At 34.4% G+C, this 26,103-nt stretch overlaps 1 protein-coding gene across 2 annotated transcripts in view; it reads left to right on the top strand.

Annotated features, from left to right (window-relative positions):
* Positions 1-26,103, top strand: part of LOC149411091 (uncharacterized) — a 235,157-nt gene that overhangs the window by 129,327 nt on the left and 79,727 nt on the right. Inside the window, exon 4 of one of the 2 annotated variants that reach the window (XM_089647423.1) lies at positions 14,052-14,174. The exons of the other annotated variant lie outside the window; for it this stretch is intronic. Coding sequence (XP_089503549.1) covers positions 14,052-14,174 — 123 coding nt within the window. The remainder of the gene's footprint in view (positions 1-14,051; positions 14,175-26,103) is intronic. 2 annotated transcript variants of the gene reach the window in all.

Below are 26,103 nucleotides of genomic sequence, written 5' to 3'. Positions count from 1 at the left end.
ATCATGAGCAATAATTTAATTTTTATAAAAATACATTTATTTAAATAAATATATAACAAATTAAAAAATCACCATCATTTAGAAAAAAATACATTGCCAATTTTCGTGAAAATAGAAGGAAATATTCCGCACAGAGTTTTGGCAGCCGGGCGGAAAGAGCCGACGAGTAACGAAGCTGGCCGAACGAAGCGTTTTTCTAGATTTATTATTTATTACTTTAGTCGACTGCTGACCGTCGACGTTTATGGTCAACGTTTCATCGTATTATACGGATTCTCAGCGAATGACCGAATAAAATGTCGGCATGCGTACAGGAATGTTTGGTTTACATGCAACCACAACAGGGCAGCATACTTTCGGCGGAAAGAGCCGAATCAATCCGAACCCATAGTTTCTTCCCCGCAACACGCATCCTCGACTGCGAAATGGAACACGCTTTAAATTCGCGTTTTTATGGACCTGACACTAGTATACGTACACCAATGTATTACAGAGATTACAAATGTAGAACATAAAGGTTGATACAGTAAGTTGTAGGTAGTAATAACAAATAGTAGAATTACGTACATTGCAACAATATCAAATAAACGGTAACCGTGAAATTTAGGACAGTGGTAATTCAACGCTCTTTTGAAAAGTGATATAGTCATTAAAAGCGATGGAAAAAGTAAGGTTACGTTAGGTTATAGTTTACTTTATGTGTTGTCATGGAACCATTTTCAACGCCACTTTACAGAGACATTAATTTTAGCGACTATCTTTTGACGCATGTCACAAAAGAGTAAAACTGTCCCCATGTCCTTTTTATACTTGTGCTTTGCTCTGTTTCCTATCAAAATTTTATAGTTGTACAAACGTAAAATAAATAAACCACTCACCAACGTAAAGTCATACAATAATGTCAACTTCTACATGTTTATTTATAAAAAATATATGGGACAGTTTAACCATTTTGTGCACGTGTCAAAATATAGTCGCTAAAATTACTGTCTCTGTAAGTTACATTGAAAATATCAACGGTCAATGCGCGTTGATTATCGCGTTCTTATAGGCGTTCTTATAAGTCCTCGCTTTTTGGAGCATAAAAAACGTACGTGGGATCTCCCACAAGTAGGTATACTTGTTAGAAACGTACAAGTTAACTACTTTCAACAAAGGTGGGTTACGTATAGTTCCAGAGATTTACCAAAATAGAGCAATGAGAATGTCACATGTGAAACAGACGCTGACCTTGAACGCGATTGTATTTATACATAAAAAAATAAATAACCTATTACCAAAACACTTTGCACAGAATATTATAAACAACAAGGATATTTACAGACATAACACACGAACCCGCAATGAAATAAGGCTACCAAAAAAAGACAAAGCCAAAACACTAAATATAGGGTTTTTCAATAAGAGGTGTTATTTTGATATTCAATCGTAAAAGATCAATGGTTTCGTTGCTTATGTGGCACGTAGCGCCGTCTTGTTGAAAGTAAACGTTGTCCAGATCAATACTATCCAATTCCGGCCATAAAAATCATTAATCATCTCTCGATAGAGCAATCCATTCACCGTAACTGTTGCTCCAGCCTCATTTTAGAAAAATTAAGGTCCACAAACCGCACCAAACAGTCATACGTTGAGGATAGAGAGGCTTTTTAACAATAACTCTTGGTTTTCCGAGCCCTAGATGCGACAATTTTCATTGTTGACGAAGCCACCGAGGTGGAAATGGGCCTCATCACTCAAGATGATTTGCATTTGATTCACTCAAGTGAATTTTAATAACTTCAATGCGTAGTTGAAGCGTGTATCGTTCCATTTGTATTAATGACGTAGTTTCTACTTGTCAAATGTCAAAAAATGACGGCTTTAAAAGTAACATCTACCGAAATATCGCGCTATTCAAAATAACACCTCTTATTGGAAAACCCTGTAGTTTACATCAAATAAAATTTACATCAAATGAATGCAATATTTCAATGCGCTGCCGACAACCATAAAGTCTGCACCATTTCACAGATTTAATCTGAATTGTAGAGTGATTATTAAATAAAATAAAATGCAATAAATACTATAAATGTGTATAAATTAGACTTTTGTAAACTCGAATAAAAAAATAATTAAAAAATATGCCACATATATAGGTAGATTTTTTACTCTCAGTTTTCAAGTTAAACGCTATGCGCTGCAAATCATTCACAAAAACAACGAACAACACAAAACAATAAAAATATTATAAAGTACAATAAAATCTACGAAACTGTGCAATCATGGAACAAAGTTTGTGAAATTAGATGGAAACATTTTCACCACTTTCAACATTACCTATACTTTTATCATCGGAATGCAGTGAAGCCAGTAAAACCTCGTTTGTGCGTTTATTGTTTTGAATGTGATTAGACTGATTAGTTTCACGTTTGATTTCTATGGCAGTCTGCAGATGGAGTAGATTCTGAGACCATTTACCGATTAAATTAGACCGGAACGGTAACAAACTGGCTAAATGGTTGCCACACGATAAAACCAAGGCGTGTTCTTGGGTGGTGTAATGTTAATACACGCATATCGCGCGTGATGCTTGGTGCGTGGCACATGACTTACTAGGTTTATGGGATTACGGAATATGAAAGAGAAAGAACGTATGTAAGGTTTTTGTAAAGCTATAATTAGTCGATCAGGTTGTTATTCTAACAGAGAAGTTCGAAAGCATTTTTCATACCGATCCCATAATAGAAAATATATCAGAAACTATAGACAGTAATTATCCTCTAATTTTGAACTTCAAATGCGCAAAATTTCATCATTATAATCAACATTCTGAAAGGGTAATGTGTGGTTGTTTTTCAAAATATCATGTAGACAGAGACCTTCCTGTTGTTTTGAAGGTCAAGTGTGCAAAAATTTATCGACCTCGCGGCTGGCCGCCTGCCACAGACACAATTCTTTATAGACGGAGAAAACTTGATGACACAAAGTATTGCAAATTTGTTGAAAAACTGGTCAATTTTTTCGTATTCCTGTTAAAAACGGGACTGTAGGCCTTTAACGAAAGATTTGACAGATTTACTAACTATCAGTTAAACACGAATATTAGAAGATGTCGGAACACGTCTTCATACAAATTCAAATGTTTTCGCATTTCGTCATTAATAAACGGAGATGCATGTACCTACATAATATGTTCCGATATATTCGAAACGGCCTGCTGTCGCGTTTATGAAAGGATTTTAATAAATCAGCAACAGCCAGAGTAAAGTTGGCCTCTCAGAAGCTGGGCGTACTGTACAGGGCCCGCAGATACTTTAATAGTACACAACTGCTGACCCTGTACAAATCGCAAGTGCGCCCTACTGTCGAATTTGGCAGCCATCTCTGGTCCGGAGCCCCTAAATACCTAAAAAAAACCCTTGACTCTGTGCAAAAACGGGCGGTCCGTTTGATAGATTCCCCGATCTTAACAAACGGACTGCAATCTTTAGAGCACAGGCGTCAGGTAGGTAGGCTGTCCTTGTTCTATCGGTATTACAATGGAAGATGCTCTGAGGAACTAGCGTCATTGATCCCTTCGGCACCGGTGCGTAGTCGGGATACACGCCAAACGCGCGACCAACATTTGTACACGGTTGACATTTGTCACATGAGAACGGGTCGCTTCTACGATTCGTTCTTAAGTTCAACAGCTCGGCTGTGGAACGAACTGCCGGCCTCTGTGTCTCCTCCCTCCTACAACATGGGACTCTTCAAGACCCATGTTCACTCCTTCCTCTCCACAAAAAGACCCTCCACACAGCATCCCCAAAGATGACATAGGCCCTGAGGGAAATTATTTTCTTCAGGGCCTCCTGTGTGGAGTTAATATATATAAAAAAAAAATTATATTATATTAACAATGAATCGATGTGGGCATATTTTGATCACTGAGACCTTTGAATCCGATAGAAAGTGATTTCCATTTTCACCTTTGATGTCAGAAGAAAAACACGAATAAACCGTCAAATTAACACGTCATCGCATGAGCCAAGAAAAATCATCTACCGGCAATTTACCGCTGTGAAATCCTCTTCGAAGACTTGACTTCAAATTCCAATACTTACATAACATTATCTGCATGCAAGTGGAGATCTAAAAGTGAAGTCTGTTGAAATGCGAAAATACCTCTTTGAGAAGACGATCCACCGCATCTGGGTCAAGCTATTTTTCGCTGAATATGTTTCACACATTTTATTTGGAGGATTGTGTAAAATTGCTTGTTATTCGTGGCAAGTAACATAGTCGAAATGCATTGACAGTACGGTGAGTGTCACAATTTTTTGCAGTATTGGTACATTGTACACCTTGTTTTTTGGAATTATCCATACATTATATTTGTCGAATGAAACGCAATAAATTCTTGCTTTAAAACCAAAAAAACATAAGTTTTTTGTTGTCTATTTTATTTTATATACAAAATATGAATAGGTATAGTAGTATTGATTTGAGATTTTCACGGCCAAAAGTATTATAGTGATTTGTTTTTGGGGTATTATGCCGTGTTTCGCTACCTCCTTCTTTAGCCAACGTTTCGGACAGCATTGCAGTGTCCATCATCATTTGGGGTATTATGCCGTGGGGCACTATAAATCACTATAATATGTATTATGTAAATTGTATATCTTAGTCCTCCTCACTATGGAAATAATGTTGCACTATTTTGAATATGTCGTCTTTCATTAAATGTTTTCACAACAGTCGCCTACACTTAAATCGTAAACGTTTTTTATATATCAGCGCGATCCCTCTAACATTACGTTGTCTATCACACCAGTCATCTGAATTTATTATGTATTTTTTGAACCTCCCAAAACTCTTTAGTCCTTCAGGATTATTATAAAGAAGCCTCTTAGGTTGTCAGTTCTTCCATTCTTGCTACATATTTTTAAACTTCGTTTTAAACGGCTCTTCAAATCTATACCTAGTTATACCTCGTCCTCCCGACAACACTTTCATGGCTTCTAATTACCATCCTCTCAAAAATTTCATATGTAATTTTCAACGTTTTTATGTGGCAGTAATTTCATACATTCTCGATTTTCTTGTCTTCAATTTTGGGATACGTTTTCAAATGAGTACTGGATCTGCTCTAGCATACAATAAAATAATCCAAAAATATGCAAAAGTTTATTAGCCTAAACGCGTCGTAAAACTGTCTCCAAAGCACGGTAAGCATTATTAATAACAGTAGAGTATTATTTACTTCAATATATAGTGGGCATTTTAGGATTAAAGATCAAACATGTTTTACAATCACGTGTGTACCTAATTTAAAATAGCTTCTTATTAAACAAGTGAGAGTTTTAATCAGTTTCTTCGGCAACTATTATGATGTGGTAACCGTTTAAACAATTTTGGACATGTTCCCTTGGATACAAAATTAAGAATAATTATGCTTTTTAAATGTTAGTTGCTTTGTTTGAAAGAGAAAGTACGAAAACAATGTTTAATATATGTAGTTGAGATATGTATTTGATAAATATGTTCGCTGAAGATGAAAATGCTAATAAGGACATTGAAAGAAGTACGAATGTAGGAAACTCCGTGAATGAGGGACAGGACGCGATATGTGTTTTAAAATTATATTTGATATTAGAGAAACAAACAGTACATGATTTACAGTAATGAAACAATATACAGGAATTAGATACTTCAAGTGGAATGTTTATTATTATTACTTAATTACCAGGTGACGTGTGTAGTATATAGGTGTGTGTGAATTATGTATGTGTGATTGTTTGTGTGTGTGTGTCTGTACGTATGCGCATTGAACAGTTTATATTATTGACATTATGCCACGTTTGAATTTGGGCAGTGAATCCTAAAAAATGTCAATGTTAGAGTTTAGACAATTATTATTTGGAGTATGAAGAGCGCAGTTGCTAATAAAAATTTGTCCAAAGAAGCGAGGCAAGCAGATCACAATGGAGTAGTAATAACATTCTTGATGTATGAAAATGGTGAGGCATGGAACTAACCAAGGAAGGATGAAGGGATTTTTTGGTAAAATCATGTTTTACCGTGATGCAAATGTGGAGATTCGAAAAGAATTCAAGGATGATGTAAGCATAGTGAATGAAAATAAAAAAAGAGAGCTTAGATGGTTTGTAGGTACATACGTAGAAAGATTCGGAAATGCCCGAAGAAGACACGACAGACAGTAACAAAATAACAGACGATTAACAATAAGCGACAAGTATAAATGTATACATATTTGTGAACATCAATAGATTGAAAATAATTTGATATTTTTACAGCCAAAAGTATTATCGTGATTTATTTTAAGGTTGTTATGTCTTGTTATACTTCCTCTTTCTTTAGCCAACATTTCGGAGAGCGTTCAAGATGTAATGAATTGTTTTGCCTCAATTTCACAGGCGGAACGACCTTCAACCTGGCTCTGACGTTTCACACAATAGCCATTATTACTGATCTGTTCTAAGACATTCACTTTTACACATCCACAATAATATTAAATTTCGTCTCCTACACAATATTTCGATATGATTATAGATTCGGTTTTAGCCAGCGATCCCTGGTAATAACGGGTCTAATAGACACAATCCATCGTGATATGTCACGTCAGATGTTGGGTTTTGGTTTAATTTCGTAGAGGCTACTTCTTTTGTCTTAAATTATTGATATTATAAATTTATTAATCTCTCATCCATGCAATATGTTGGATATACAGGGTGAGGATTATAGTCCAAACAAATGACGTTTGAAATATGGTTGGATTCTGGAATGTTTCACTCGTACAGCTGCGAAGATCGTGGGGGTAAGGTCTCTGGTTAAAGAAGAAGACGGCAATACATTGCCGGCAAGAAAATGCCGTAAAAAGTTGCTCGTTTAGCAGAGCTTTCAAAAATCTAAATAATAGCAGAGTTTCGCTGCGAAAGGACATTGTCAGGGTCGGTGTTAAATCAGGTGTCAGACAAATTCAAGAAAAAAAACGTTGTCAGTTCATAATAATGTCGAAAGAAAATACTTACAGTAATTGTGGCTGACTTTTTTGTTTTACTCTATGTTGCCGAATAAATTTTCCATAACGACTTAAAGAATGTTGTGATTTGGTGCCAAAACGAAATGTTCGTTTCGGTTTGTAAATATGGCGTTGTTGACTTCACGCCAGCCAACGACGGTGACAGACAGTCAGTAGCGTTTTCTTAACCGTGTTTGCCTTACAGCCAGTTCGAACCGTTTAGGTTTTAGATCTTTTTATAATCAATAATTGGAAACGAAAATATTAAACTTATGCGTTTTTAGAAACATGATCAGAATTAGAGATGTTAACTTTTAATTATGTCCAAAGTTTGTGAACATACTCCATTACGTAGATGGAAAAATCATTGAACAAACGGACATTGATAATCTGTTCACACATGAATACAACACATTTTCATCGGCTTAAAGAAAGTGACAAATATTGAAATTTACTTTTTAAGTCGGGTAACTTACAAAAGAATCCACCAATATTGCCACATCTATATTCCGGACGTAATACAGGGTTTTCCAATGAGAGGTGTAATTTTTATATTCAATCGTTAAATATCAATGGTTTCGTTGCTTGTGTGGCACGTAGCACCGTTTTGTTGAAAGTAAACGTTGTCCAAATCAATACCACCCAATTCCGGCCATAAAAAAATATTAATTATCTCTCAATAGCGCAATCCATTCACCGTAACTGTTGCTACAGCCTCATTTTAGAAAAAGTAAAGTCCAATGACTCCGCTGGACCATAAACCGCACCAAACAGTCACACGTTGAGAATAAAAAGGTTTTTCAACAATAAATCTTGGGTTTTCCGAGCCCCAAATGCGACAATTTTGCTTGTTGACGAAGCCACCGAGGTGAAAATGGGCCTCATCACTCAAGATGATTTGCATTTGATTCACTCAAGTGAAATTTAATAATTTCAATGCGTTGTTGAAGCGTGTATCGTTCCATTTTTATTAATGGCGTAGTTTCTACTTGTCAAATGTCAAAAAATGACAGCTTCAAAAGAAACATCTACCGAAATAGCGGGCTATTCAAAATAACACCTCTTATTGGAAAACCCTGTACAAACATTTAAGTTTTATATTCCCGACAATTTCACAAGAACACGCAGTCACAGGACTTTTGTTGTTCCGAGATGCAGAACTAACCTACAATATATTGGTAATGCCGCTCGGAAAAATGATTCTTCTATTTAAATAAATTGTCCACTGATATCATAATATAGAAGAAGACAAGAAATGTATCGTGGACGTGTTTCGTAATTAAAATATTTGCCTAAACGAGGCATAAATTACCAAAATAAAACAGTGTTTACGAACACAAATGGGACGAAACTCCACTATGTCAGGCGATTTTAAGTGATACAGAGCGTTGAGCTATTGGGCTAAATGAAACATTTGTTTCGGTTCAAATTTGTATGGAAAACAATTCTAGTATTATTCAATGCCTGATTTAGTTATTTTTCAATTGAACGATGAAAATGTAATAATCTTTTTTTTGTTTAACTAATTTTATAGTACATGCTTATTATCAGTTACTGTAAATAAACGTGAAATAATGTAAAAATACGGTGTGAAGTATTTGGTACGTAATTAAAGTTTAACATTGTTCACATGACACGTTGCTGCCACCAAGAGCTTCGTTCATCTTATTCGTCTTTCAATAGTTTTAATGTAGTATTAGTCACCCTGTATATTAGGTAATTATAATAAGCTACTCAAAGGTCATACTTTAAGTATATTTTAAGCGTGTCATCTATTACTTACGAAGCAATCGATCTTTCCATGTAGGTATACGCTAAGTAGAAATTTTTATAAGCACAATATTTTATTACGTCAGAATACGTCATCTTAATTCTAAAGAATTGTTTTTGGAATTAAGTGAAATCTTGTTACTGTTGATTTATCTAGCGAATATTGGTTAATCCAGAGTTCTCCAACCAAATAATAGTTAAAAATCGCTAAGGATCGACTTAGGACGGGTTGTTTCGGAGAATTTGAACAATTCATCAAATTTCAACGTTAATATGCGAGTTCTGTGAAAGATATTTTCTAGTTCTGTCATTATTTCAGTTCTGTCAAGCAACTAGCCTATCATGATTTAATATCAGAACTTGAATAGGACTTTCACAGAACTTGCAAATTAACGTCGAAATTTGATGAATTTTTCAAATTCTCCGAAACAACCGGTCCTTAGAATAACTTTTTTTCTCATTTCTTAAGATATTGTATAATTTTTTGACGTCAAAATTATTAGAGTAACACAGATTCCATAGTGATCACAGACAGAAAGCTGGGAATCTCCGTTTGGGAGTTTCACACGGAGAAAAATGAGTATTTATTATTTGTTAAGAATCTCTTCAAATTATTTGTAATCCGGTTAAAAAGGGGATTGCAGGCCTTTGACGAATTCATTAACAGGTTTCCTGATAAACTTTGAGTAAAATAGGAATATATTATTACGATGTTGGAACACTTGTCGGTACACTTGTTAATTCATTATTTAAAGGCCTGCAATCCCGTTTTTAACCAGATCACCAATAATTTGAAGAGATTCTAACAAATATATTCGAAAAAACTTACTAACCATTCTAAAAATGATTTTTATGCAATGTTCGGCATACAAAAAGAAGTTTCTGAAATGTTGTTGCGTTCACTCGATCTCAAACCCAATACTGTAAGACAAATGGTAATATTATACCACTAACGATATGCGTACAATACTCAGATCGCAATATACGGTTTGGCTACTAATGCACTCCGAATACCAAATTCATCCAGTCCAACAAAAACACTTTGAAACTATTTCCAATGAAGCAATACTCTTGTAGGTTTTCAAACTGTCTTCAATGATTCACTGATTCACTGAAACGGAAACATTTATTTATATTTTTAGTTCAAGCATTTCAGACGTCCTTGTGACTTTCTAAATTACGTACCGACCTAAACTTACTTCATCGTGCACGACAACTTCTTAGAACACTGTCACATTTATGTTGTTTGGCTTTTGGCGTATTGTGCCGTATTGCAAATCTTTCCACGTCTTGATTGAGTCAACGCTTTGACAGCCTATCAATGTCAATCATCGGGGAAGTTGTTCAATGTTTAAAAGACGCTTGGTTAATTCTATAAAAAAATGTATAATAGTCTTCTATCACGTGTTCTAACTTTAGGGAAAAACCCTCCAAAACTAGCTAACAAGATATGCAGAGTATCCCTGTAAATGCTAATTAATACGAATCGCCTCTATGATTTGGCCAGCAAAATCAGTACCACTAAAATCTAACATCATTATAAAATTGATCGTGAGAATCTTCTATCAAATCCTTGTACATAGATGCCATAGTATTTTATTCATAAATAAACAAGTACATGATGTATTTATTGTTATTAAGTTTAATTTGTAGAACTCCATTTTATTTTTTTATTTTTTATATATACAATAATATTATTATTGGGTTTATAAAAACAGTTTATTTTTAAACAAGTTCTGCTGTGTAATTATTATTACGCGTGACAGCTGTTTCGCCCTCTGAAGGCATTATCAAACTGTGGGTAGCCCACTTACAGACGATAAATTTATATTATTTCTAGGTAGGTATTTTAATTTCATTTACTGATTTCTTAATTGATTTCTAAGTAAAATATCAAAAATTATTAATGGTTATTACCCCAGCAAAGTTTCCCCAATTAGTGTAATGTTTAAATTTGACTGAATGTCTTTATGTTAGTTATTCCCAAACGATGACTCATAGGGTTATTTTAATAGCATAATTAAGTACTTCATAGTGCACTCATATTTGCATTAGGTTTGAAGATATCTAGTAGGGGTGAACGAATTATATTTGTTTGTTCATTAATTAGAATAGCTTTTGGATTATTAGAGTTTTTGTTAATTTCTAACTGCTCTAAAAGATTCAGTTTACGGCCTTTATTTTGTATGTGTAACGGAGTTGGTTTATTATTATCATTAAGTGAGTGATTTTCATCTAGGAGATGTTTGGCAAATTGAGATTGTATTTTATTATTATTTTTAAAAGATCTTATATGTTCTTTAAACCTAGTGTTAAAGGACCGGCCCGTTTGTCCAACATAAACAGCGTTGCATTCGTCACACTGGAGTTTATAAATGCCACTATTTTGTAATTTGAGTACCTTACTTTTTGAGTTTTTAAGAGATGATCCTAAGTTGTTATTTGTGCGGAAGGCAATATCTAAACCACACTTTTTGAGGACTTTGGCAATTTTATTAGATGTCTGTCCGATGAATTCTAAACACCCGAATTTATTATTCGTCTTATTATTAGTCGTTGGGTAAATTAATTTAAGGTTATTTTTGTGTTTGTTATTATTAATTATTTTTTCAATGTCTCTACCCTTGAAGCCATTATTTTTAGCAATAGTTAGGATTGTATTTTTTTCCTTCTCGTATGCTTTCTTGTCAAGTGGGATATTAGTAAGCCTATGTACCATTGAGTGGTAGGCAGATAATTTATGTGACCATGGGTGTAAAGATTTATAATTAATGGTCGTATCTGTAAACGTAGGCTTACGGAAAATTTCAAACGTATGTTTATTATTTTCTCTACCGATAGTTAGGTCTAAAAAATTAATTTTATTATTACACTCTCTTTCAACCGTAAAGCAGATTTTACGGTTGATGGAGTTAGCAAATGTGACAAAAAGATCTAATTGTCTGTTGGTACCTTTCCAACAGACCAAAATGTCGTCAACATAACGAACATAGTATATTATGTGTTTGCTAAAGATTGAATTTAAAATTTGTTTTTCAATGTAATCCATGAATATTTCTGCAAGAAGTGGACTGAGGGGCGATCCCATTGGTAATCCGTCGTTTTGTTGATAGAATTTATCATTAAACTCAAAGTAGTTAGTTTCAACACAAATTTTAAATAGATCGAATAAGTCTTTTTTAGTAACTGGGTTTATATTAGATTCGTCTAAAATATCTTCAATGATTTTAAGGCATTCTTGAATAGGGATATTGCTAAAGAGACTGACCACGTCTAAAGATATGAACTGGCAATTGTGCGGTAGATTAATGTTTTTTATTTTATTTACAAGTTCGAGAGAATTTTTAACGCTATGTTTTGGGTAGAATTTAGTATGTTGTTTGAAAAGAAAGTTAAGTTTTTTGGCGAGTATTGTCGTTGGGGCGTTTATAAAAGAAACAACGGGACGTATGGGGATATTATCCTTGTGAATTTTAGGTTGTCCGTATAATGCAGGAGCCCTTGGATTCATCACCATTGCACTTCTTCTAGCGAATTTATTTGGGAATATTGATTGGCAATTATTTATTAGGTTGCAACCTAATAAATAATTGCCCAAAACCCAACCCAAAAATAACCTTAAATTAATTTACCCAACGACTAATAATAAGACGAATAATAAATTCGGGTGTTTAGAATTCATCGGACAGACATCTAATAAAATTGCCAAAGTCCTCAAAAAGTGTGGTTTAGATATTGCCTTCCGCACAAATAACAACTTAGGATCATCTCTTAAAAACTCAAAAAGTAAGGTACTCAAATTACAAAATAGTGGCATTTATAAACTCCAGTGTGACGAATGCAACGCTGTTTATGTTGGACAAACGGGCCGGTCCTTTAACACTAGGTTTAAAGAACATATAAGATCTTTTAAAAATAATAATAAAATACAATCTCAATTTGCCAAACATCTCCTAGATGAAAATCACTCACTTAATGATAATAATAAACCAACTCCGTTACACATACAAAATAAAGGCCGTAAACTGAATCTTTTAGAGCAGTTAGAAATTAACAAAAACTCTAATAATCCAAAAGCTATTCTAATTAATGAACAAACAAATATAATTCGTTCACCCCTACTAGATATCTTCAAACCTAATGCAAATATGAGTGCACTATGAAGTACTTAATTATGCTATTAAAATAACCCTATGAGTCATCGTTTGGGAATAACTAACATAAAGACATTCAGTCAAATTTAAACATTACACTAATTGGGGAAACTTTGCTGGGGTAATAACCATTAATAATTTTTGATATTTTACTTAGAAATCAATTAAGAAATCAGTAAATGAAATTAAAATACCTACCTAGAAATAATATAAATTTATCGTCTGTAAGTGGGCTACCCACAGTTTGATAATGCCTTCAGAGGGCGAAACAGCTGTCACGCGTAATAATAATTACACAGCAGAACTTGTTTAAAAATAAACTGTTTTTATAAACCCAATAATAATATTATTGTATATATAAAAAAAAAAAAAAAAAAAAAAAAAAAAAAAAAAAAAAAAAAAAAAAAAAAAAAAAAAAGTACATGATGTATCTTGTACATCCACTTTAATACTGCCTTTAAAAATCATCTATCTTCTCTTCTTTCTGGATGCCCAAACCCAAACCTCTATATCATTTCTTTCCGTATTTATTATTGGCCTACGTATCAATACAAAACATTTGCTTAAATTTTTTGTTATATTTATCAATTATAATAATTGGATAGAGTCACTTAGCCACCAGCAGCTCAGTCGTGGCATATCTTGAAACACCGAAAAATGTTATAAGATATCTGTATATTTTGTATACCATTGTTTTAAAGCAAAACTGCATTCTATAGACCTGCTGCTTTGCGTAACTCCTTTGATAGTTTATACGGTAACCGATCAAGAACATGACAAGACCTGACATTCAATTCAACACGTCACTACTTTCAAGTTTATGTATCTTTGTTTTTCTCCTTTCTATGTTTACTATTGCCACCAATCAATGCAAAACACGAACTTCAACTAATTGCATAGACGTGGCGTATAAAGGAATTACACCATTGACACGACAAGCTTCAACAAGATTCACTCAATTTTCTGGATATCTAAAATGTCTAGACGCCAACTTGAGCCACCGAAATGTATCACATTTGCGCCACTGACACTACCAGACATTTCTCTTCAACACGACACACTCCACTTTCAAATCCATGTGTCTTTCTGGATGTCTAAAGTTCCTTTCTCCTATCCTTCAGCGTCTCGTTCGGCGACCGGTACATCTACCCGAGGGCCTCCTCGGGTGTGACCATGCAGGGCCACTCCGTGCGGGTGCCCGCCCCGGGAGTTGTTTCCTACTCGGAGTGGCTATCGCGTTCTAGGTAAATAATGGCACTTGATTACTGCTTGCTCGGAAAGCCTTGGTGGAAGAACGCTGGTTTATCAATGACTAACAGCAACGAGAAATCGCTTGTTTACAAACGAACACCATCTGATCATTAATTTCTTAGTAAGGTTTGGTGGAGTGGCTGGTCTAACTGCAACGACAAAAGCGTCGAAACTGACTAACGAACAGCTTGCAACTTGCTGAGAAAAGGCATGTTAGAAGAAGTTTTTTTTGGTCTAACAGCAACGAAAAACTTGATTGTTTAGTTACGGACTAGTGAAAAAATTTTGATTACTACTTTGTCAGAAAGGCTTGCAGGAAGAACGCTGGTCTGTATTGGTCTAACAGTAATGGCAAAAGCGCTTATTTAAATACAAGATATTTTATGTTCATTTACAATTGCCGGAAAGCCAAAGCGGAAAGCAACGGCAAATTGCTTCTCCAGTAACATTTAGTTGAAACTAGATCAATTTGTTAGTTACGTTAATAATCTTTGATAACAATACTTGCTCGGGAGCTTTTAAGAGAGAGGCATTATTTTTAACAGAAACGACAAAATGGCTTGTTGAGAAACGGTCAAATATACAGTACTTCATTACTGGTTGCTCAGAAAAAAAAATGGTAGAAATATCCTGGCCTATATCGGACTAACATAATACAATATCAATTCGCTTATTGATAAATAAGGTGTCTTACGTTTATGGCAATTGGTTACTGCTTACTCAGAAAGTCTTGGTAGAAGAGTGCTAGTCTACCTTAGATAAAACAAAGACAAGAGCTTGTTTGGAAACAAGATTTGTTACGAATAGTACTTGATTACTGATTACTCAGAAAACCTTTGAGGACTTGTCAATATATTTGACAAGCAATATAAATGTGTTTGAATACCGTTTTCCCCTTGGAATGATGCTAATCGAGTTAAATTTAGTGCTATATCATTTCTTAACGACCAGATAAGTTTTCCTTCTATCCAGCAAAAGTAGTTACTCTGCAAGTCTAGCCAGTTGGTAGGACAACAATACTGTTAGGCTTTGTTGGAAAAGGTTTATTGCTCGCAACTACTGGTTTAATCAAGGTTTTCACGTCATATTAATGCTTTGTTTTAATAGGTATCGAACGCTTGCTGAATGTTCATAGAACAATTACAAATAATCAATCATTGCTGTAGAAATGACCCTGAGATTCCGCTGATTTTAACCTTCGACGATGCTAAGAAATTAGTCAATAATTCTATGTGCTTTTCCATTGCTTTATCGCTTTATATATAAAATATGAAACCATTTCACACATCACCCCCCTTTCAAAATTACTTTTTGCCTTTCATGTTTATTAAAATCCATGTGTTTAAATAATTACATAACACTCATGTCCTTTAACAAAGTTTGTATTTCTGTACCTCTTACAAACCAAAAATAGTGAATCTATAATGTCATTTCGAAGGTCTTCTGTAATTGGGATCTTACAAAACTCTGATCAATTAAGCTTAGCAGAATCACAATTTGTTGACCTTGAGATTTAATGAGTAGAAATTAAAATCTATAAGGTGATAATTGTTCATTATCAGACTAAAATTATCACTCTATAAATCAGTCTTGAACGGTAAATCCGTGGAGCTGGTGGATGAGTTTGTGTACTTGGGAAGTACGTTGGAGAAAGTTGGGAAGGCTGAAATGGAGAACTGAATACAGAACTCTTTGGTAAAGGAAGTTTTTTAAGGAAACCGAGGATAGAAGTTAACATTGAAGTTATGACAGCTACTCTTTTGAATAGCAGTGAGGCAGCAACAGTAGAAAATAAATTCCCTAGGAACATGTGTAGTAAAACGATAAATGAGCCGATAGTGAAGGAGTTAATACAAAAAGTTAGAACTCGATGACTAGAATAACGCTTAGATGGTATGGATTGAGAGAGGGGTGCATATCAAGAAGAATATGTCAGATGAAAGGGACGGAAGAAGAAATAGGGGATGTACGAGGAATTCATTAATTCAAAAACAGAAGTATAAACGTGATTTTATGCAAGGAAAGTGCAAAACCTTATTGTTTATGGTAACATAATTGCATATCCACGTAAATATGTATAACGATGGTATTAATTTAGTTATGTAGTCAAGAACAATAAACGCCAATAAGAAGCGACAAAAATTCTCGTCTCATAAAACATTGAATATATTTTTTTCCTGCTTCTGTTTGGCAGTCGATTTCTCTTCAAAGAAGGCAGAACCATTCGTAATACTTTTAATATTGTTTCAACTCTTGTTTGTCAAAGATGAAAATTTTTCTGTCGATATTAGAAAGCGACTACTGAAGGAGTGTGAATAAAATTAGCATACAATTTGAGAGCCTGGTACACCGATCTCTCGGATGCTGTAGGAGTGACGTATCGACGTCTTGAGAGTTTCAGCAAATATTGAAGCAAGAATCTACGTTTTCTATTTGCTAACTTCTCTTTCAGAGGGAGAATGCGTGACGGCTTAATAATTGAACGTGCTAAGACTTCATAAATAAAATTGAAAAGTGTATGAACAGTTGCTGCAAGATATTTACCTCCTATAACGGCTTAATTGAAGCCTTTTTAATTTGCGTGGCAAAGATGCATTATATAGACCCCTAAGCAACTGTGAGATATCTTCTTTTTTTAAAGTGAATAACGTCCGAATGTGAGTTCCAACTGTTAACAACCGTCTGGAGACAGTGAGACTATGCGATGAGACTGAATGTAGTAGGGAGGGGAAAGGAGATGTGGAAGAGGAAGGTGGGGGAATACCTGGCTATTCAGATCTGGTCAGCAAATACGACTAAAGCCATTTCAAGCAACTTTTCAATTTTGAATGGTGGTAAACCCAACCCTCATACCTTTTTCCTTCCCAGAACTTCCTCTCCTTTCTTTGGTTAAAAAGACCCTCCACACAGCATCCCCGAAGAAAAAAATGTAGGAATCGGAAGGGAAAACAAAATGGGGGAGAGGGTCTTTGGGAAGTTGGCGTAGAATGGAAAATCGCCAGACATAATGATTATTTTAAATTTAAGATTGCTAAATAAATTTTTTAAATAATTTCTGTAAATTTAAGTATCAAATCAATAGATAAGTGCTATATCTTAAGTACCTACCTACTGTCAATGGCTTCAAAATCATTATAACTTACCATGAACACAGACTTAAAGCCTTTTAGGATGCTGCATTTAATGATAATTAGTATAGTCATCATAACTAGTTATGTGCAGTAAAAAGCAATTACGAAGCACTTATTATCAGTTTTAGTATTCAGCAATGAAGATTTGGTTTTAATAAGTTAATTTTTATAATTTCTAAAATCATCTTTTCAATGTTTAATTATCTTCAGTTTAAATCCTTCTCGGCTATTTGGTTTTCTTATATACAATGTTTTGCTCAAATTTGATTATTATGTATAAATTTTTTTATCAATTATATTCGTGTATTATTAGTTTTATCAAATATTTAAAGAACTTTGGAAGCAAACAAATCTTCTCCGATGTTGAACAGTTCACCAGCAGACTTAATATATTTTTGTAACCTGAGCCTTTTTGTTTGAAAGTTTGTCGGTTATATTTAAATGTTTTGGAGATTATTGTGGAATTGACGTAACTAGCTGAAAATTGTATCGTTCAACAAAAAATAACGGAGTAGAAGAGTTAAGGAAATTTTTATAATGCCAGAGCTCACCGTTTGAAGGTTTTCCTGCTAAAAGAACTAGAAGTCTGCTTCAGTAATTTTATTGTAAACTATAAAATTTTAGTACCTACCTATTTTGACAATATTATATAGCACAATGTTAACGCAGTATCATAGTATGGACAATGTTATAACGCAATCATAGTATGAACAACTTTATAACGCAGTATCATTGAACAACGTTATAACGCAGTATCACAGTTTGCACAACGTTATAACGCAATCATAGTATGAACAACTTTATAACGCAGTATCATAGTATGCACAACGTTATAACAGCAGTATTATATTTGAACAACTTTATAACGCAGTATCACAGTGTGCACAACGTTATAACGCAATCATAGTATGAACAACTTTATAACGCAGTATCATTGAACAACGTTATAACGCAGTATCACAGTTTGCACAACGTTATAACGCAATCATAGTATGGACAACTTTATAACGCAGTATCATAGTATGCACAACGTTATAAGAGCAGTATTATATTTGAACAACGTTATAACGCAGTATCACAGTGTGCACAACGTTATAACGCAATCATAGTATGAACAACTTTATAACGCAGTATCATTGAACAACGTTATAACGCAGTATCACAGTTTGCACAACGTTATAACGCAATCATAGTATGAACAACTTTGTAACGCAGTATCATAGTATGCACAACGTTATAACAGCAGTATTATATTTGAACAACGTTATAACGCAGTATCACAGTGTGCACAACGTTATAACGCAATCATAGTATGAACAACTTTATAACGCAGTATCATTGAACAACGTTATAACACAGTATCTCAGTTTACACAACGTTATAACGCAGTATCACAGTGTGCACAACGTTATAACGCAATCATAGTATGAACAACTTTGTAACGCAGTATCATAGTATGCACAACGTTATAACAACAGTATTATATATACAAGGGTTTTCCAATAAGAGGTGTTATTTTGATATTCAATCGTAAAAGATCAATGGTTTCGTTGCTTGTGTGGCACGTAGCGCCGTTTTGTTGAAAGTAAACGTTGTCCAGATCAATACCATCCAATTCCAGCCATAAAAAATCATTAATCATCTCTCGATAGCGCAATCCATTCACCGTAACTGTTGCTCCAGACTCATTTTCGAAAAAGTAAGGTCCAATGACTCCGCCGGACCATAAACCGCACCAAATAGTCACACGTTGAGGATAGAGAGGCTTTTCAACAATAACTCTTGGGTTTTCCGAGCCCCAGATGCGACAATTTTGCTTATTGACGAAGCCACCGAGCTGGAAATGGTCCTCATCACTCAAGATGATTTGCATTTGATTCACTCAAGTGAATTTTAATAATTTCAATGCGTTGTTGAAACGTGTATCGTTCCATTTTAATTAATGGCGTAGTTTCTACTTGTCAAATGTTAAAAAATTACAGCTTAAAAAGTAACATCTACCGAAATAGTGGGCTTTTCAAAATAACACCTCTTATTGGAAAACCCTGTAGTATGGCCAGCGTAATAACGCTTTCTAATAATTTTATAAAAATTATTTTCTATTGATTTTTGTTTAAGTAAGTTATTTTATTCAAGTACAAGTACAATACGATCGTCGTTTATTTGCTCGGAAACTTTCAACAGACCTTTACAATCGGGCATAGAACAAAAGTGGTCCGAAGCAGTACCTACCTACTATCATTATGAAATAGTAAATGCATGCAGTTTTTGCAGATCATGAAGCGGGGCTACTGAACCAAGTTACATGCGCCTACTGTCGTCCAAATAACTGATGGCTTCTGAAGAAATACTGTAAATTATCTTTAAATTGCGGATATATAAATATTTATGTTCATAAATTAATTTGATGTATTTTAGCTTTTTTTTAAGCGTGGCAGTTTTTTCGCCTTTTTAAAGCATTGTCAACTGTCAACACTAAAACAGCAATCAGATACTCATTAATTATTTTTATTGAAATTATGTACGTTCTAGTTTCTAACCGGTTTCGCCCTTAATTTTGAAGATATTTCGTATTTCATTATTGAAAAATATGAATTAAACAATGTTATTTTTTTTCTTATAAACTGAAATGTCATAAATAGCTAATGATGGTAATGTCGAAGGAAATCTAAAAATTGTTTCATTTACGGCTATGAAACCGGAGGTCGCGGGTTCAAATCCCGGTGTGCGCAAGTATCAGAGACGAAGAACTTTTCGATCCTCGATACTATGTATATCGTAGAGACCGCGATTACGCTTCCACCGGTCAGCGTCTTGGCGGTGGTGTAGTGATAGCTATTAAACAGGAGCTGATCAGCGTCGCCAGACCAGAATGGACTTCTTGTGCTGAAGACATTTGGGTCACCATTCGCACCAATACTACACCTCACAGTTTGGTCCATATATGTTGCGTGTACATCCCCGGAGGGACTCAACATCAATATTTATCGAAAATTTCCTGAACATTTTATCAGACGTAGTATCAAATAACCCCAATGATTCTTTTATTATCTTAGGTGACTTTAATCTTCCTGAAATTTCATGGATCCAAACTACGCCATCTGCTCACTATGCAGCTAGTAATTACTCTACTCACGTTAGTAATTACTTCGTAGACTGTATGCATTTTCTGAACCTCTCTCAATATAACGGTGAACTAAACTCAAGCGGCCATATCCTAGATCTGATTCTGTCAAATCTACTAATCTCCGTCGAATCTAATGACGACCCGCTAGTTCCCGAAGATGAACATCATAAAGCTCTATCCATTAGTGTGCCATTTCAGGAAACTCCTTCATTGACAAATGCGAAAAGAAAAGTTTTTCTATATAATCGTGGAGACTACGATTCAATTAATTTCGCCCTTGAACAAGCTGACTGGGCTTCCATTTTTTCTACCTCTCAAATAGAACCAGCGCTTGACGGTTTCTATACGTTTTTGAAATACCTCATAAATCTTCATATTCCTCATAAACTTTCGTGGAACTCGAAATATCCTCCTTGGTACAGTGCTGCCCTTATTAAGGTAACTAAGGAAAAATCAAAATACTTTAGCAAATATAAAAAACACAAGAACCAGGCTGACTATGACGCATTTTCCCTGCTTCGTAAACGGCACAAAGACTTATGTCGGAAAAGCAAATCCCGTTTCTTGAGTAATATTGAAAACAATATTTCCTCAAACCCTAAAAACTTCTGGAGCCACGTCAAATCTTCTAACGCATCCCAAGGTGTCCCAAAATGTATGTATTTTGGAGAGCTGAAAGCCAATAATGGAACGGAAATTGCAAATTTATTTTCAAAATATTTCAGTTCAGTTTTCAGTAAACCCTCCGATCCACTTACCCTTGATCCAACTGACGTCGGGAACCATACATCCAATATAAGCAATATTGAGGTGACACGAGAAATTGTCTTAAAATACCTTAAGGAAATTGATACTCGCAAAGGTGCCGGTCCTGACGAAATACCTTCAATCTTTATCAAACAATGTGCACACAATCTAGCCTTACCCCTTTATTTAATTTTCAATCGTTCCCTAACCGATTGCACTGTCCCTGTTATATGGAAATCTGCTTATGTGTCTCCTATTTTCAAAAATGGCAAAAAAAAGACGTGAAAAACTACAGGCCAATCTCCAAACTTTGTATATTTAACAAAATTTTTGAAAAAATAGTCTATATTCTGCTCTTAAGCCCAGCCTGAATACGCCACAACACGGTTTCATTAGTGGTAAATCTACAACCACAAATCTTTTAACCTTCACAGAGTACCTGCAGGATAATTTGGATAACAGAATACAAGTGGACACTGTCTATACCGACTATAGTAAGGCGTTTGACAAGGTCGATCACTCAACCTTGTTAAACAAGCTTTTAAAGATTGGTATTCACGGCAATCTTTATCGTTGGCTCTCTTCTTATATCTCCAACCGTAGTCAAATAGTAGTGGTTTCTGGATTTAAATCCGACTCTGTTGCTGTAACATCGGGAGTTCCTCAAGGCAGCCTGTTAGGACCGTTACTATTTAATATCTATATCAATGATATTGGTCACTGCTTTTTACACTCGCAGACCATCCTATATGCAGATGACATGAAAATCTTCTCACCTATAAAATCAATCGAAGACTGTCACAAGCTGCAAAAGGATTTACAAAGTTTAAACGCGTATGTTAATGCCCATTGTCTGGAATTAAATATATCCAAATGCTTCATCGTACGCTTTACTAGAAACAAAAACATATTTATACACGAATACTCAATTAATCATCAACCTTTATCTACCAAATCAGAAATTAAGGACCTTGGGGTTATACTTGATAGTAAACTGAATTTCAATAAACATATTGACCACGTAGTCACTAACGCATCTTCTATGCTGGGTTTCATAATCCGTTCCTGTAAACAATTCAAAGATATTGCTACTTTCAAAACACTGTATTTCTCATACGTTCGTAGTATCCTTGAATACGCATCACAAGTGTGGAACCCAGGCTATGCAATACATAAAAATAGAATTGAAAGTGTTTAAAATAGATTTTTAAGGTACCTTAATTTCCGCTCTTTTCGATCTCATATCAGTAATGAAGACTCTGCAAAGTTCTTCAATATACAGACGTTAACTTTCCGAAGAAATATAGCAGATTCGGTAATGTTATTCAAAATTACACACAATTTAATCGATAGTCCTGATCTTCTTCAACGCCCATCATTCCATGTTCCCAATCGCAACAGCAGACAGTCGCTTACTTTTAATCTCCCTCATTGTAAGACGAATTCCAAACAAAACTCATTTATCTACAGATCCACACACTCTTTTAACTTAAATTATTACCATATTGACATATTTAACTCGACTTTACGCGACATAAAACAAAAACTCAATAATCAACAAAACTCAAACTAGAAGTTCAATTCCTATATATTCCCGTCCTTTGCCTCTTAATCCTTATCCTATATTTCCCCCTCCTCCCCCCCCACCCTCCTTTATTTTAATATTTTTAATATTTTCTAACTAAACAAGAAATTAATTTAAGAGAACATCTCTATGCCATTGTACACCATTGTAACACCATTAACTATTCATCAGTGGAAAGTTCATAATTGGCATAATTAATAATATTATTATTGTATCATTGTATAATTAAAGATTTGCTGTCAACTTTTCCAAATAAATAAATAAATTTTATTTCATTATTTTGTGTTATTTCACAGTTAAAAAATAAATACCATCACTTGACTAGTTTAGAGAACGCTCACCACGTTCCAGAGTGGTAGGTACTTTTAGTATCGCCCTGTTAGCTTTACCCGAGTTTGGTGAAAATCGTGTTAAAAAGACCGTGCATACTGTGCCTCTGGCATACATTACATTTCTAAAAGATGCTGTCAGAAAGTCAGAGAATTTTATGTGTATTTCCGCTTCTCAATAAAATACAAGTAAATGGAATATTTCTTAACGTATCCGAAAACTAATAACTGTTTTTGAAAGGCGTTGAAATACGCCTTCAATTTTTTTTACTAAAAATATGTAAACGTATATTTTTTTAAATATAAAAATTTTGAATTCAAACACGAAAAGTTTTAAAAATTGCTAAAATTACTGATAACAAAAAATAAAACGTATTTTATTAGTGAAATATTTTATAAACTTTACTTCACCTCACCTCACTATTTTGTCACTTCATATAAAAGGTTATTTTTCAGAACCTTTGGTTTCATAGAAGTGTACATTTTAATTATTCTGTGGTTAACTTCTATATTTAAATATGAAGCTAAGTATGTTTCCATTCTGAAACCGTTTACTTTATATTTCAAACTATATTGGTAAGGGAGACAACGATTTCTATGATACCATATGAGCTGTTACGAAAAGCAAAAAAATTGATTCTACGGATACTTACTGTTTGTTGAAAAAACCGAGCAAATTGTGTAGTATAGGGTTTTCCAATAAAAGGTGTTATTTTGATAATCGATCGTAAAAGATCAATGGTTTCGTTGCTTGTGTGGCATGTAGCGCCGTTTTGTTGAAAGTAAACGTTGTCCAGATCAATACCATCCAATTCCGGCCATAAAAAATCATTGATCATCTCTCGCTAGCGATCCATTTACCGTAACTGTTGCTTCAGCCTCATTTTCAAAAAAATAAGGTCCAATGACTCCGCCGGACCATAAACTGCACCAAACAGTCACATGTTGAGGATAGAGAGGCTTTTCGACAATAATTCTTGGGTTTTCCGAGCCCCATATGCGACAATTTTGCTTGTTGACGAAGCCACCGAGGTGAAAATAAGCCTCATCACTCAAGATGATTTGCATTTGATTCACTCAAGTGAATTCTAATAATTTCAATGCGTTTTTGAAGCATGTATCGTTCCATTTTTATTAATGGCGTAGTTTTTACTTGTCAAATGTCAAAAAATGACAGCTTCAAAAGTAATATCTACCGAAATAGTGGGCTATTCAAAATAACACCTCTTATTGGAAAACCCTGCATAAGGATTATTTTTTTCTCTCATTATTATGCACTAAGAACTCATCACAAACTTGGCGGCCAGCATTATGTTCGCGAGTGACTGTCTACGAGTATACATTGTTCGGGTATTTCGTATTTTGCTGCATCAGGTGTATTGTGTTATTTTTACAGCGCCAATAATAATATCGCAACGATATCTTTTGGACTGTGAACCGTGATAAACTGAGATTTCTTCTAGACAACGGAAGGAAATAATAAATTAATAATAGTATAATAGAACAGTTGTTTTCATTTGTGGTTTGATTTCACGGAGGGGTCAATGTAACGTGAAATATAATTTACATGAGAGGTTTTTCAGTAGATAATATTTTTTATTAGTACCAACTCAAATCTAAACTTTTACAGTATTTATACAATGTGCAGTGAAAGTGTGAACTTTGAACGTTACTTTGTAGGTATTTTTTTGGAACAGGAGGTTGCAAAAATCTTAGATCAAATTTTGACTTATTTATTGTCATTATATAATCATCAATGGGGTGTGCTGTGGGACTGAATGAAGATATTGGAAATATGAAAGTTGTAAAGAAGGTACCTGGCTATCCATATCTTGTCACTAAACACAGTTAAAGTCATTTCAAGACACTGAATGGTCTATCGCATCAAGGTTGTTCTGAGAGAGTTCTAGATTGTGATTAAATATTATCCTGATATATTTGATTAATGCTGACTTCGGGAGGAAAAACAGCTGTCATATATGCCTAGCAATTCTATCAGAACCATCAGTTGCCATACTGCAGTGTACTTGTTTGGAAATTGAGCGAAAAATATACGCGAATACAATTGAAAATACTTACCTAGTAATCTTCCGATTATGAAAAAATTATTTTTACTTAGCGTTCGCTCAGTTTTGATTAGTGAAAGCGATCATAAATACCCAGACCATCACGCACATAAACATTGTACTTCGTGTTATAACACTGAAAAATTGAATAAAAACGAAGGTAATATTGAAACGTAACCGCTGTAAAAAGTGAATAAGTCCAGTCTAGCCACAAGCAAGTACTGACTACTCGCCACAGTCCATTAAAGTCGAATTGTCACTCTATATAATATAAGCGAGCCAACTTTTTTACTATACATAACAACTATCTTTAGCAGAAATGCATTGAGGCGGCGCCAGTTTATTCTGTAGAAATGTTATTAACCCTTGATAGCTAACGTTCGTCAAAATGACGAGCATCAAATCTGAAATGTTTCTAATATTAGTCGTCACTAACTTATTAGCGCAAGACTTGTGCGAATTCCGGTAGTGTTGAGTCGGAGACTACCTACTACTCACAATACATACATATTATTTTAAATGCCATAAACCTACTTTCTCATGCGATGCAGTTGGTATTCATAACAAAGATTTAAAAATTGTTAAACGTTTTAACCCCGTATGGCTAACGTTGTTATTGTACGTTAATAAGAGAACCGGTCGACTTTTTGACGAACATTTTTCAAAGTACTATTTTTTAATTACATTTTTATTATTTTTGTTTTATGTTGTAAAATATAGAATAATCAAAAACGGCGTTATACAAATCATCCAAATATCATTATTATTACTATAAACAATATAATAACAAAAACATACCTTTCTTAAAGATTTGAGTATTAGTGTTGAGTCGGAGACTATCTACTACCTACTCTTCAATTTGTCGAATTCATAGTTTTATGGTTTTGTCCAATATAAGTATTTCCATTGCCATCTGAAAGTTTGTGAAGGCAATGAG

Source organism: Hesperophylax consimilis, chromosome 26 (genome assembly GCF_061612785.1).
Source record: "Hesperophylax consimilis isolate HC1 chromosome 26, BYU_Hcon_1.0, whole genome shotgun sequence".
NCBI lineage: Eukaryota > Metazoa > Arthropoda > Insecta > Trichoptera > Limnephilidae > Hesperophylax > Hesperophylax consimilis.
This window is presented reverse-complemented; position numbering and strand designations above follow the sequence as displayed.